The 13,771-nt window shown below is 42.0% G+C and overlaps 1 protein-coding gene across 10 annotated transcripts in view; it reads left to right on the top strand.

Moving 5' to 3' along the window:
• Sec22c (SEC22 homolog C, vesicle trafficking protein) overlaps positions 1–13,771 on the top strand; it is a 59,165-nt gene that overhangs the window by 41,857 nt on the left and 3,537 nt on the right. For 8 of the 10 annotated variants that reach the window (XM_074060387.1, XM_074060388.1, XM_074060386.1 and 5 more), the window contains 4 exons: positions 691–870; positions 2,938–3,056; positions 5,622–5,687; positions 7,536–12,167. In XM_074060387.1, the coding sequence (XP_073916488.1) occupies positions 691–870; positions 2,938–3,056; positions 5,622–5,687; positions 7,536–7,736 (566 nt within the window). In that variant the 3' untranslated portion in view covers positions 7,737–12,167. Of the gene's footprint in view, positions 1–690; positions 871–2,937; positions 3,057–5,621; positions 5,688–7,535; positions 12,168–13,771 lie in introns of those variants that run through there. The other 2 variants (XM_074060391.1, XM_074060390.1) reach the window with 2 other exon arrangements.

Raw genomic sequence — 13,771 nt, 5'->3', positions numbered from 1 at the left:
GGTAGACCAGGAGCTCTGCCCCTAGGCCTTTCTGTGAGGCTTTAGAGAAACCACAGCCCTCAGCCCCACTTCATCCTGTGCAGAAGGCTTGCCTTTCCCAACAGACCACAGCTCAGTTGCCTCTTTTTTTCCCTCCATCCCTGCCAAGGCAGTGTGCTGATCTAAAAGGAGGCTTTCTCCTGCCCTGTTTGCTCATTACTGAGTGGGAGCAGAGTAAGTCAGACAAAGCATACCCATACTAGAACTGTGAGGATTTTGCTTTGCTGATATAAATGAAAGTCCACTTGAAAAACTTGTTAAACTTTGATAATAGGTTAATTTTAACCTATAACTGAAAGAATTAAAACTGAGGCCTTGCAAACATATACTAGTTTGCACAACATATTTGTATTCATTGTAATTCTTTTCAAATAACTGTCCCCATTTTCAAGCTTAGAGATATTCTGTGAATTGCCTAAGATTATATTGTCTGAAGTGACCAGCCCCTTTCTGCCTAAGTCCCTCATCACTGAAGTCCTGTGATGCACTATGGCCTCTCTGCACTCACATTTTAATTATTCTGCTTTAAAGAGATTGAACAGACTAGCGTGGATGTGTAGTAGTCAGTTTGCTTAGAAACATGAACTTCGTTTTGCATTTATTGTCTTCATTCTGATGAGAACGCTCAACGTGGGTTGCTCTTTCTTCCAGATAGCATCATTCAGAAAATGAAGTGGCATTTTAACCATGTAAGTTCCTCTCAAATAAACAGCAGCTTGGAAAAAGTTCAGGAGGAACTTGAGTTCCAGCCTCCAGTGGTTCTTACTCTGGAGGACATAGATGTGGCTAACGGGATGATGAACGGACACACCTCGGTGCACTTGGAGCCTGGTGAGTGGCCTGCTGGTCCTGATGCTAATGAAGATGAGGTGGTGTTATATACTTTGAATAGACATCCATTTTTAAAGTAGAAATGTGCTTTTGAGGGTTGGATATTATATTTTATTTGTTGGGAAAAACATGGGTGGATCCTGTTTCTAGAAGATTGCTATAAAAAAACTTGACTGTTTACAACAGTAGATTGGTTTGAGGTGATGCTATTCTTTTGATGACATTCAGGTGTTGAGAAGAATGACTTGGCAGGTTGTTTTCTTAATCAAGGTGAAGTCTACAAGTTTAGATGATAAAAATAAGTGTCATTCTTTTTGCTGGAGGTCACTCATTAGACTCTATGGATTTGTACATTATATATACTCTTGCCTCCCACATCACTTACTGAAACACTGCATGTCTGTAAGAAACCCCTGTGCTCCTTGTTGGAGGGAAGGCTGTGGGGATGAGAGTGTTCAGCCAGGGGCCAAAGCCAAGGCTTCCAGTGCTTTCGCTGTCTGGCTCTCTGTAAGTGCTGGGGAGTTCTCTCTGTCCCTGTGGACCTCATGTGATCACCAAGTTGTGGTGCTCTGTGACTTTGAGATGAGCACTGTTAGCCACTGAATGACTAGAGGATAAAGAAGCATGATTTTTTTTCCATTTCTTGTTTTAAAATTACATAAAATTAAACCAGTATTTTAATTAAAGTATATTGGTGTTAGAACTGAATCCTCTGAAAGACCTGTCTACACTATAACAGTCTAACTATTTTGTTTAACTTTTACACTATTTATCACTTGAATTTTAAAAGTTTTTAGCTTAACTTTGTGTTTTGGTTTAATCTGTTTCAACAATTAATTTCTAAATTGGTTCTCATGCCAATCGGTAAGTTATTCTAATTTATATTGGGAAAACACTTAATTTTTGTAGAAGAAAGACTGGGTAGTTGAACTCCAAGCTTCTCCCTTGCCATTTGTGAGCACAGGGATAATTTTGTTAATATGTTTTGTTTTCTAACATTTAGACAAGTGAAGCAAATCCAGAGAGTGTCAACTTGCCCATCTTTCTAGGACATTTTACTGTGGTTTGACTCATCTTATTGTCCTGAGGCTAGAGTCTTTACAGGTAGCATGTTCTGTTTTAACAGGAACTTTGAGTTGTTCAGTGGAATCTCTTAACACACTAACAATAGATGAAAGTTAGGTTGTAGCTATTGGTGTGTGTATGTATGTGTACATGTGTGTGCACAAATGTGTGCTCCCATGTACATGAGAAATGAAAGGACAAGAAAGGATAATTTAAAAAGAAAATAGTAGGAGAATGAATCGGACACTATTTTAACTGTGTGAACCAGAATCAGTTTCAACAGTAATCTTTAAATAGAGAATGAGTGTTCATTCTAAGTATAGTTCCAGAAACAGCTTAGAGCCTAAATAATTAATGTTTCCCTCCCCTCCCTCATTATTTTAGAATGAAAAATAATTTATTGGATGAGAATTGCTCTGGAAGTACATGTGACACTAAACATTGTTCTTATTAGGAAAGGAGGTGAGCATTTTACAAGCTGAAAGTCAAAGCATATAGTAGAAATGCTTTCAGAATTTAACAGCCACTTACAGATAAAGCCATTGTCCCCTCTGGCAGAATTTCTCAGCTGGAGCATCCCATCATTCCTTGTTGTGGGGCCATCCTGTGTATTGCAGGATGTTTAGCTGCATCCCTGGCCTTTACCTACTGGGTACCATTAGCACATGTCTTTTGGGGGGCAATCACAGAGGTCTCCAGCCTTTGCCCTCTCACCCCTGATTGAGAACTGCTTCAGAGAGGAAGTTAGGCACTTGGAACTTGTGCTTGCCTGGAAGAAGGCTGATTTCTGGAAGAAGCTCATCTTAGATTCCCAGATCCATTCTGTCCTTTGTTTCTTGCCTTACCTCCCCTCTAACTTCTGCTGCTATTTAAACTATATGTTTGTAATTCTGTATTTAACATTGCAAACCTACATTAGTGGAGGTCTAGTTAATGTCTTTGCCTGTATTTCTTTCATATAGATATTATTTTCATTAGGCCTTTTTTTTTTCAATTGTGAAGCTCCTAATTTCCGGATGGAGCCAGTGACAGCCCTGGGTATCCTTTCCCTTGTTCTCAACATCATGTGCGCTGCCTTGAACCTCATCCGTGGAGTTCACCTTGCAGAGCATTCCTTAGAGGTAACCCCTTTTTACAGCTTAATTTTTTTTTTTTTTGGTAGTACTAGGGTTTGAAGTCAGGGTTTCATACTTGCTTGGCAAGCACTTCAGGGCTTGAGCCATACTCCAGGCATATGTGTGTGTGTGTGTGTGTGTGTGTGTGTGTGTGTGTGTGTGTGTGCGCTCTACCACTTGAGCCATGTTCCCAGCTTTACAGTTTAAATTGAAGGACATGGGATTGAAGAATATATGGATATATATTTTATTTATAAGGTTATTATGCATGAAAGTTTTACAATTTTTAAAAATTCAAATAAAAACAATTTGAAAAATCTTAATATTTGTAGTAAGTTGAACAAGTATGAAAGTTGCTCTTGTATGTATGTTCTCAGAAGGCAGAGGGACCTGCTGGGATACTGGTAAGAAGAATGTGCTACAAGGATGTTGGACCACCCCATCTCCCTTGGGACCCCAGGAGTTACTCTAGGGGCTAGATTATTCACTCAGGGCAAAAGTTTGATTCTCAGACTTTAGGGTTCAAGGTTTTTCCCTTTGGAAGAGGTTGTCCCATGGTCTCCTGTATAATACCAAAAGACTGTGTCATCAGAGTATAGTGATAGAGTGTCCTTTGCTGGCCTGCTCATCTCAAAGCAACTTTCTATTTCAGTGCTCTTTTAAAACAATTTTTTAAAAATTTTAAGTATTCCAAATACTTTAAAAAGGAATAGAACCATTATTAGCATGACAGATAGGTATTATTTTTAAAGATGGGGCCCTAATGCTCACAACAGTGTGTGGTGGCCAGAATCTAACACGTGGTGGATATTGAACCTCTGGAGCCTAATGTAGACTGACTCGTTTGGAGAATTACAGTGGGCCTGTGATACAAGATTGGTAATCATCTGTTTCCACATCTCCTTGTTACTATATCTTGTCTTTGATGGTGTGTGCTATGCTTTTCACTCTTACTATTTATGATTCATAACCAGATACTTGCCAAATGTTTGTATACTTTAGAATAGACACCTGACTAACAAGGTGGTTAAGACATAGTACCTGCCTTGAGAGCTCTCATGACACAAAGCAGGAGTATAGTGGCAGCACTAACAAGGTGACCATGCTGGATGCAGAGGAGCTAGAAGATGCTTACAGACCAGTAGAACTTTGAGAGTTTCAGGAGTTGGGGGCTCATTCCAGGTGGAGGACTTAGTACAGATGCCTAGGGACAGGAGTGTACATGGTATGCATAAGCCTTTAAAAATGGCCACATGCCAACCCCTGATCTGGAAGTCAGCTTAATAAGCACGCGTGCGCGCGCGCGCGCGCGCGCACACACACACACACACACACACACACACACAGTTCATGGACATCTCAAAGTGCTGTGATCTCACTGGCTGGTTTGTTGTGTAAGAAAGAATTTTAGACTGGTTTTTTTTTGGCACTTCTGGGATTTGAACTCAGGGCCTCATGATTGCTAGGCAGGCACTCTACCACTTGAGCTACTCCACCAGCCCGTTTTTTAATGATGCATTTTTTTTGAGATAGAGTCTCATGCGCTATTTGCTCAAGCTGGCTTTGAACCATGATCTTCCTGACATCTGCCTCCCAAGTAGCTAGGATTACAGGCATGAGCCACCAGTATCCAGCTGGACTTCTAATGATCATTGCTAGATTACAGAAATATAATTCTAGAGAAGATGAGATGAAATAATGAATATTAAAAAGTTCCCGGCCAGGCACCCTTGACCCACATTTATAATCCTAGCTACTCAGGAGGCAGAGATCAGGAGAATCATGGTTCAAAGCCAGCCCAGGCAAATAGTTCGTGAGACCCTATCTTGAAAAATCCTTCACAAAATAAGGGTTGGTGGAATGACTCAAGGTGAACGCCCTGAGTTCTAGCCCCAGTACTGCAAAAAAAAAAAAAAAAAAACAACTTTTCATAAGTCACTCTTTCTTTTTCCTTTTTGGCAATACTAGAATTTGAACTCAGAGCTTTGCACTTGCTAGGCAGGTGTTCAACTGCTCGAACCACACCTTCAGCTCTTTTTGCTCTGGGTATTTTGGTGAAAGGGTCTCACCTTTTCCCCAGGCTGGCCTGAACCATCATTCTCCTATTCTACACTTTGCACCTTTGCTGTGATTACAGGTGCGTGCCACTGCACCCAATTTGAGATGGGGTCTTGCAAATGTTTTTGCCTGGGTTGGCCTGGAACTGTGATCTTCTGGATCTCAGCCTCCCAAGTAGCTAGAATTACAGGTGTGAGCCACTGGAGTCCAGCTTACTGTTTCTTGATTAGCAATAACCATTGAATTTTAGAGCTGAATGGAATTTGAGGTTAGAAATCTTGTTACGGTATGAATTGTGTTCCCCAGAATTTATATGTTGAAGACTTAACTCACAGTATCTTAGAATGTGACTATATTTGGAGATAGGGTTTTTAAAGACATAAGGGAGTTTAAGTGAGGTTCTTGGGTGCTGGCCAGGGATTTTTGTCCTGTCATTCACACCAGATGGAATGAGGAGGAAAGTGCTTCATGTCATAGTATTTCATCATTCTGTGTTCCTTATATTTGTTTTAGGTTGCTCATCAGGAAATTGGGAACATCCTGGCTTTTTTTATCCCTTTTGTGGCCTGCATTTTCCAGGTGGGTGAAACATTGATATTTTGGTGAGTGGGTTAGACCTATGGCCTTGTTTTCTTCTTCTGTTGATCAGCAACTTTCTAAGTCACAGTTTTGTTCCAGTAAGGTTCAAATCCTAGACAGTACTAACCCCTCAGTGAAATTCCTTAGGCCCATCCTGCCTAGTTCTCTCATTTTCCACAGGAAAAACTTTGGACTTAGAAAAGGAAAGCCACTTACCCAAAGCCATGGGGTCATTGAAAGTGGCAGAACAGAAAGCAGGAGTTGGGGTTTGGCTCTGCAGCATAGAGGGGCAAAATTGCAGTGAGGATCAGGCTGGGCCTGAGTGGCATGAGGCAGGGTGTTATGTCAGGCTTGTATTAGGGACATCCAGATGCAGAAATGTCCTTCCCTATAAATAACATTTACGAAGATGTGGTTTCTTTAAATATGAGGTTAAAAAAATGGCAATTTTTTTTTAAATAATTCCTTCTGACTTGAATCTGTCCCTTAGGAAATAAAACAAAAATCAGAACATTAGCTAGAGGGCTTTAATATTTAGTTATTTTTAAACAAACTGTATACTTAAGGGGTGGCATAAAAAGGAGCTTTTGAATCCCCTATAGGCAGAGTTAATTCTAATAAAACCTGACTCTAATCCTCCTTTCTCTTCTCTGCATGGGCTAGGATTTTAGTATTTTCTCTGCGTGCTTAGTTTCTTTCTTTTTTTTTTTTAATTAAAAATTCTGACCTCAACCTCAGATGCTCCTCCTCACGATCTCAGGTAGTCTGTTTTCAAGAATCACCTGATGGTGGGTTTAATATACTTGTAGTGTATCTCCAGTTTCATCTCAGCACTGCAAAACAAATAAGAAAAACCTGATGTACAAAATGAAATTTTCAATCTAAGATTGAAATTAAGAATTTTTTTTTAGAAAACTAGTCTCTGAAATCTCAGGCATAGCCAGTGGCTATTTTCTAGATCCTGCATTTCAGGCTGCAGGCACCTTACAGTGCTACCTTCATTCCTTCAACTGCATCCTACTTTGACAGATTCTTCAATGAGGGACTCTCCCTCTCACTGTAGCTGAGTCTTTGTTAGATTGTTCCATGTTCTTAGAATGTCCATTTTGAAAACAAAACAAAAACATCAAACCAAAAAGCTGTTAGAACTTTTGAGAATAAGAGCAGCCCCTTTTCTGTGTGGTGGCCCCACACAAAATACCAACTAGTCTCCCTATTGCAAGAGTTCTCCCTGACTCAGATACTTTTGAAGATGCAGTAAGGAGAGCAGCAAAGGAACAGTGATGTTCAGTGTAGTTATGGCTCAGAGAAAACAAAATAGTCTAAGTGTGGCTTTCTTTCACCAGCTTGCTTTCTGTCATGGTTCCTTGAAGGAAAGCTTCACTTGGAGGCCAGCCAGTCTGCTTGGGTCTCCCAGCCTGCTATATGTACTCCTTGCATCTCTCCTTTCTCTACTACCCAAGCTTGGGCATTTTTGTCTATGTGGCTTCAAATTCTTTCAGATATGCCATGTGCTGGATTCCTGCAACATCTGTTTCTCTATTTTTCTGTCTTCTAAATCCCTACTTTCTCCACTGATTAGCAGCAGGCTGGGTCCAAGCTGCATTGTAGCAAATTCAACTTAGTAAGCTTATGTGTTATCAGATGACTCTTCTGGAGGTGAATCTTTCATCCACTCCCAATGATGTTTTTGGTTGGTTGGTTTTGGGGTTTTTTTTGGCAGTACTGAAGCTTGAATTCAGGCATTACACTTGCTAGGCAGGTACTCTACTGCTTGATCCATGCCCCAGGCCCTCTTGAGGTTGTTTGATGATCTCTGATTGGACTTTGTGTGTGCTTTCATTTCAGTGTTATTTGTACCTGTTCTACAGTCCGGCCAGGACTTTGAAGGTGGTGCTGATGCTGCTCTTTATTTGCCTGGGCAATGTGTACCTGCATGGGCTAAGGAATCTCTGGCAGATCCTTTTCCACATAGGAGTGGCTTTTCTGTCTTCATATCAGATACTGACAAGGCAGCTTCAGGAGAAGCAGTCTGATTGTGGCGTGTGAGGATGACACCATGCCATGGATGCATCCTTCGATTATCTTTGAGGGTCAATCTGAGTTTCCCCTCCTGCTTCTCAACTTTACCTCAAGTTTCCATCCTTGAAGTTCCTTTCAACCCAACTGGAATGAATACTGAGATGGGGGATTTCTAACAGGTGCAGTTGAAGTTGTGAGGCTGCTCACTGCTGCTAGTTTTGGTTCTGTGCTGAGCAGAACCAAGCAATATTCAGCTGAGCATATGTATAGGACAGCAGAATCGGGGGGGCTTGCTCAGAGAGCATGATTGGAAGATCAGAATGGGAAGACTTTGGTCTTTTACATTGAATGACACAATAAACCGCTAGATTCAGTAACAGTAGTTTTAGTAATTGGCAGTTACCTCCAAAGAACCCCTGTAAAATCAAACATCGCTTTTCAGTCTAAATGTGACTTGGTTAGATTAACTTAGAGGGTCAGTGCAGGGTGAATTAAAAACTGAAAAATATGGTTCATAAACATAAGCTAGATAAATTTTGTTTACATTTTTGATAAGTTGGGCTCAATATACCTTTGGAATATTTAAATATATTTTGGATATAAATTGAATTTCATTTAGGATGAAGACAAACAAACATAACTTTTTATAGTGGTGGGGCTGTGTGTGTACAGAAATGTTCTGTATTTATTTGCAGGGTATATCTGAATATTTTTAATTAATAGAATAGCCAGTACTACCAGATTGAAAACTTATAAGTGTGGGCAGAAATGAGAATTTCAAGGTGTCTTTCAATTGGTCAGAAAGTGGAGTAGGCAAATTATGTGATTCAGGGATGCTTTACAGACCCAGCTGGGAGAGGCTGCTGTCAGGAGCCTTTGCAGTAGCAGCTGAGTGCCTGTCATTTTATTGATGACCCTGTGTATCTCTTCCCGTGCCCCTCCCCCCCAGATTAATCACTCCTCTGTACCTGTCCTGATAATCTTGATTAAATCAAGGGTCTCGTTTTTTAATGAACAAGAGTTAAGTATATGTTAATTTTTAAAGCTTTATAAACAAATAATTGACATGTGCTCTGGGAAGTTACTTTATTCCATTATCAAAATATTGATTAATCATAGCTTCCCAAAATATGGTTCAGAATAAGATCCCTTAGGTCTCTAGCACAGATTGTGTAGCAGCACTCAGGAGGCCATTTTGGGAGTTTTCCCTTTGAACTGTTCTTGGTAGAAGTCTGGAATCTGAATAATCCAGCCACAATTGCATAGAATTATGTGGCTTGATAAGTGTAAAATCCTGTTTTGATAGTTTTTAAAGTGGAAAGCCATTGCAAAAGTTACTAAGTTGTTGGGGAAGGTAAGAATGCAGTTGTAGAAAATTGAGTTGTGTTTGGTTATTGTGCTACCTAAGTGTCATTTTAGGAAAAATAAGTTTATATGACTCAGAACTGGATTGGGAAAATGTTGCCATAGTAACTTTATTTTCTTATAATAGGATTTTCTATTTTTAACCAAATATAAAATATCTGATATGAAAATTACGTTGGCACCATCCTGAGATACAAACTTCAAAGTTTCTTCTCCACTGATTTTGCATTTGCATAATTTCTGCATAGCTAGCAGTTGAATATTCAATCTTGCTGAGAGATAATTTTGAAGAAATGGCAAAATAGAATGGGAAGCTATGGAGGGAATCCTTTTAAATGAGAAGCACACAAACACAAAAATACTTTTAAATGAGAAGTTGGTAAAAAAAAAAAGCTTAGAATGTATTGTTTTCTTTTGAAGCCTATGTGGTATTGGTGTTGGCACATAGCTGTACCCCCACATACTCTGGGGTCTGAGCCGTGGTCCAGATTCAGCAAGCAGTAGAGAGGCAGTCCGTGAAGGTAAGCCCTTGCTGGTGAGTGCGTCCTGCTGGAGGCACTAGTGAAGATGGTCTGTCATCAGTTAACATCTAGATGGGGTTTGAGATTTACTTTTGCAAATAGCAGGAAAAAGATACACTAGAAAAATAGTGCAAATACTGCCCACAAAACTGCAATCTGGCTAAAACAAGCCTCATTTCATCAGAGGAAGAGAGTGAGGATAGGGAAGAACTTCTGGTGGTTTTGTTCAAGAGAATCTCAGGCCTGGGGAGGTTTGGGCCCCCCATGTGATTCTTGATGCCAGAAAGCTGGTTCCAAGCCCCAGGAGTTACCAGCCTGTGGTAGCCTCACTGCTTTCTAGCATCTTTATTTTTCCAGTGATTAGAGGCTACCTTCCCAGCATACTCCCAGGATAGACCTTAAGGATGCCTTCTGGTGTCAGATGCTGCCAGATTTTGAGCTTCAGAGTGTTATCCCTCTACTGTGGGATGTGGCTCCGTGCTCTTAGGCAGGAAACATAAAATTGTTCTCTGCTTTGTTCTTGACTAACCTGATTGTGATGAGGACAGTACCTGCCCCTCCTTTTCCTGCTTGGAGACAGTTGAGTGAGACCTTGCTGTCTCACTCATTTGGGGGCATTCTTTTTCAGTACCAGAGCCCCTCTGCCTGCCATGGGACAGTGTGGCCACAGGCTTTGGTTTTGCTTCTTGACTTCGAACCCCTTTTATCTGTGAACTCTGTTGCTGTGTATTATGAACCAGCAATTTCAAGTTCTTCTAGGGATAGGGAGAAGGGTTTTGGGGCAAATGCTGAAATGAAAACATTTAATCATTTTAGTAAGTCTAACTGTGAACCCCTCTGTTCTTTCCTAAGTCATGCAGCTTGCCTGTATCTTCCTCCCACCACTAGCCCTGCCCTGGGGGCAGAGGTGGAAGCCGAAACATTTGGATGGAAAGGGGAAAAGCCCTTTTATTGGGATCAGGAGGGGGTGCAGATGGCATTGAGGGCTCAGGAAAGAGGGCACTTTGGTGGTCAGCACTGCTCAGGGTCAAGGGTGGCAGCCAGCAGGCCTGCAGGAGGCAGCTGTTTGGAGTCTGGGAAGCAGGGCATGTGAGGTGGGGAACAGATCCAGAGCTCCCCATCTGCTGGAGGCAGCAACTGCCTTTGGCACCTGGGGACTATGTACTGTACCTTCACCCAGGCTGCTGCCTGCTGTTCATTGAGGAAGTGGCTGCTGTTGTAGCATGCAGAACAGTGGCCCTCAGGGAGCCAGCTGCATTCCTGCACAGTGCAACACACAAGAATGGACAGGCAGGTGTGGGAGTGTCCCTGCTGCTGTCAGATGTGCCTGACAGACATGGGCCTACTCAGAGAGTGCTCACATTCTAAATGTTCCATGCAGAGTCCTGCACTGGTCTAGGGAAGCTCTTCCTGTGTGCTACGAGTGCTAACGATGGTGTAGAAAGAGAGACCAGTTGTGCCCTTGATAGATGAGGCCAGGGGAAGGGGTATACCTGCCCGAGATTGACTTGGCTCCTCTACTTAGTCCTGCATCACAGTGAGGAAGTCCTGCCTGCCTGGTCTCAGTTTCCTCATCTGGGAAATAGTGATAACATCAATCTGCAATTCCAGCATGCTGCTGCAAGGTTCAGGAGTGGTAGTGGAGGGGTCTCCTGGTTGCATCCATTGTTTGTGCATGAGAAGAGAGGGTTGAGCTTACCTTGGGCACACACCATGGCACAGCCACATGGCTGGTCTTTACAAAAAGGCAGTCTATGGTACTGCAATGTAAAGGGCCTCACTCTTTCACTACCAGAAAGATAGCAGCCTCTCTTCTTCCCTAGACCTGCCTTCTGCTTCCCATGCATGTTGCCCTGGTACTACTAGCATTGAATCTACTCCAGGATCCAAGGATCCTGGTTCTATTGGTAGAACCAAACTTCAATATTGGTCCCCACCCCAAAGGAGACAGTTCTGATTATCCCATCTGGGAGCAGTGATGTCAGAGTTCTGATGCTGGGGAACCTGTCCAGCAAGGAACCTGTAGAAAGGGACTCGCCATTAAAATCCAAGAACGGTGGCTATAGGAACACTTGCCCACGTATACTGATGGCAGCTGTGGCTAATGAGCACTTTTATTTTAGGGTAAAATTGTCAAAGCTATTCTGTTCCTCTAACCAGTGCTTGGCACATATGACCTTTAACCTTTTCATTTAAGTGATTCTGGGATTACTGCAGAAGTATTATCTAATGAATTATTCATATGACTTAACCCCTAGGATTTGACTTTTCTAAAGACATTTATACTAAAAGCATAGAATACTGAGGCTGATTTAGCCAGGGAAAACCTGTTTACTCCACACTTTCATTTCCAATGATTGCTATCTGTGTTAGACAAGCATCTTATTGTCTTCACATAACAACAAAGATCTATTTTAAGTACATGATGGGTACATTTTAACAAACTTCCACATAGCAGTAAACCTATGGTAAAGAAGTAAAGCACATTGTATAGCCATTTATATACTGTGTATATAAACTAAATGAGGTGGCTTCAGAAATGGGAGGAAAATAAATCTATGTTGTTAACATGTATGTGTGTGCTTGTGTGAACCATGCCGAGCAATGGATTCTTTCTCCAAGTGGCATAAGGTAAGCCTGACCGGTGGGGAGGGATATTGAGAAGAGAGACATTCTGGTCTTCTTGTTCAGTGATGTCTAGGCAGGTGTGAGGGCTCAGGCAGTCTTTAGCATAGCGCTTCCCGTGAACTGAGCAGTCTGCCTTCTCTTCAGGCTCTAACTACTGCTGTGCACTCCTGGGCAGGCATTTCCCCTACTCTGGATTCTGGGCTCCTGGCTGTACTGCCTTGTCACATAATAGCCACCAGGAGGCACAGTGGCAGGCCACATACTCATTTTTTAGCCCAGGGAAGGTGTCCTTTTCCAGAGACTGTAACTGTAGCAGCTGACAAAATTCCCAGAAAGGAGGCAAATGCACAGTTCTCTCCTGACCTTCCACCTAACACATTGGGAATGCATGCTCCAAGCATCTCCATTCCATCTGTCCTGAGTCTGAAGGCAAAAGCCACCTTCCAAATAAACATCTGAATTACTGGATCCTGGCATTCGAAGGTCAGCAAAGCCTTGCTCCTTAGATGGGGAAGCTGAGGCCTGTCCTAGAGAGCCAGTCACGGTATAGCCTGAAGCTGTGTCCCCTGGACTGGAACAGAGGACAGTCCACCACCTGGCAGTACCCATAAAAGAGTAAACATGTTAAAGGGGATCTTGGCCCATGAAAATGCCCTTTTTTTTTGGCCAGGGAGGCTGAATAAAAAGCCTGGGCTGATGAGTTGTCTTCCTTTTTCTTGGGACCTACCCCTTGCAGAGAGCCAAGGGGCCCTGACAGTGAGGCTGAGAAAGGAAGGGGTCTGCCAGAGTGCACCTGGCAGGGAGGCCCTTCCTGGCTCTGCTGTGTCAGCTTGACAAAGTTGGATCAAATATGTAAGACAAAATTGGTAGAGTTTGTTGAAGAACATGAAGAATGCCCTTATGGCCTGGGGTGAAAAGGTACCAGAAATGTCACAGGCCCAACTCTTAAAGCAAAATGATCAATAAAGTTGATTACAAATAAGATTTTGTGGACAAAGTTAAAAGAATGGGAAAAGATACAGTGCTTAAAACCAAGAAGGATTAATACAGAAGCAATTTGTGTAGATCAGCAAAAAGCTAATGAGCATATGAAGAGATTTAAAATCATTAGAAACAGAAATATACATGGAAACAACAGTAGGATATCTGTATCTAGGAGTTTGGCAAAACTTACAAAGTTGAATAGCACCGGTTGTGGAAGGGGATGTGGGAGGTGTAGGACCTTGTGTGCTGTTGGCCATGAGAGGAAAGGCACAGCCCATCTGCAGGGCCATACTACTTGTGTTTCCCCAAAATTCACAGGTCAAAGCCCTAACCCCAAACCTCAGAATGTGACTGTGCCTTTCAAAGAGATAATTAGGAAAAATCAGGTTATATGGGTGGCTTCAAATCCAATAGGATTGGTGTCTGTAGAAGAGATTAGAAGCTGTGTGTGGTGGTACCAGTAATCCCTACAGCAACCGAGGAGGTACAGATTGGGAAGATCAAGGTTTGTGCCAGCCTGGGCAAAAAGACTCTATCTGAAAAATAACTAATGCAAAAAGGACT

This window comes from Castor canadensis, chromosome 17 (genome assembly GCF_047511655.1).
Source record: "Castor canadensis chromosome 17, mCasCan1.hap1v2, whole genome shotgun sequence".
Classification (NCBI taxonomy): domain Eukaryota; kingdom Metazoa; phylum Chordata; class Mammalia; order Rodentia; family Castoridae; genus Castor; species Castor canadensis.
The sequence above is the reverse complement of the archived record's forward strand: the minus strand, read 5'-3'. Positions and strand labels throughout refer to the sequence as shown.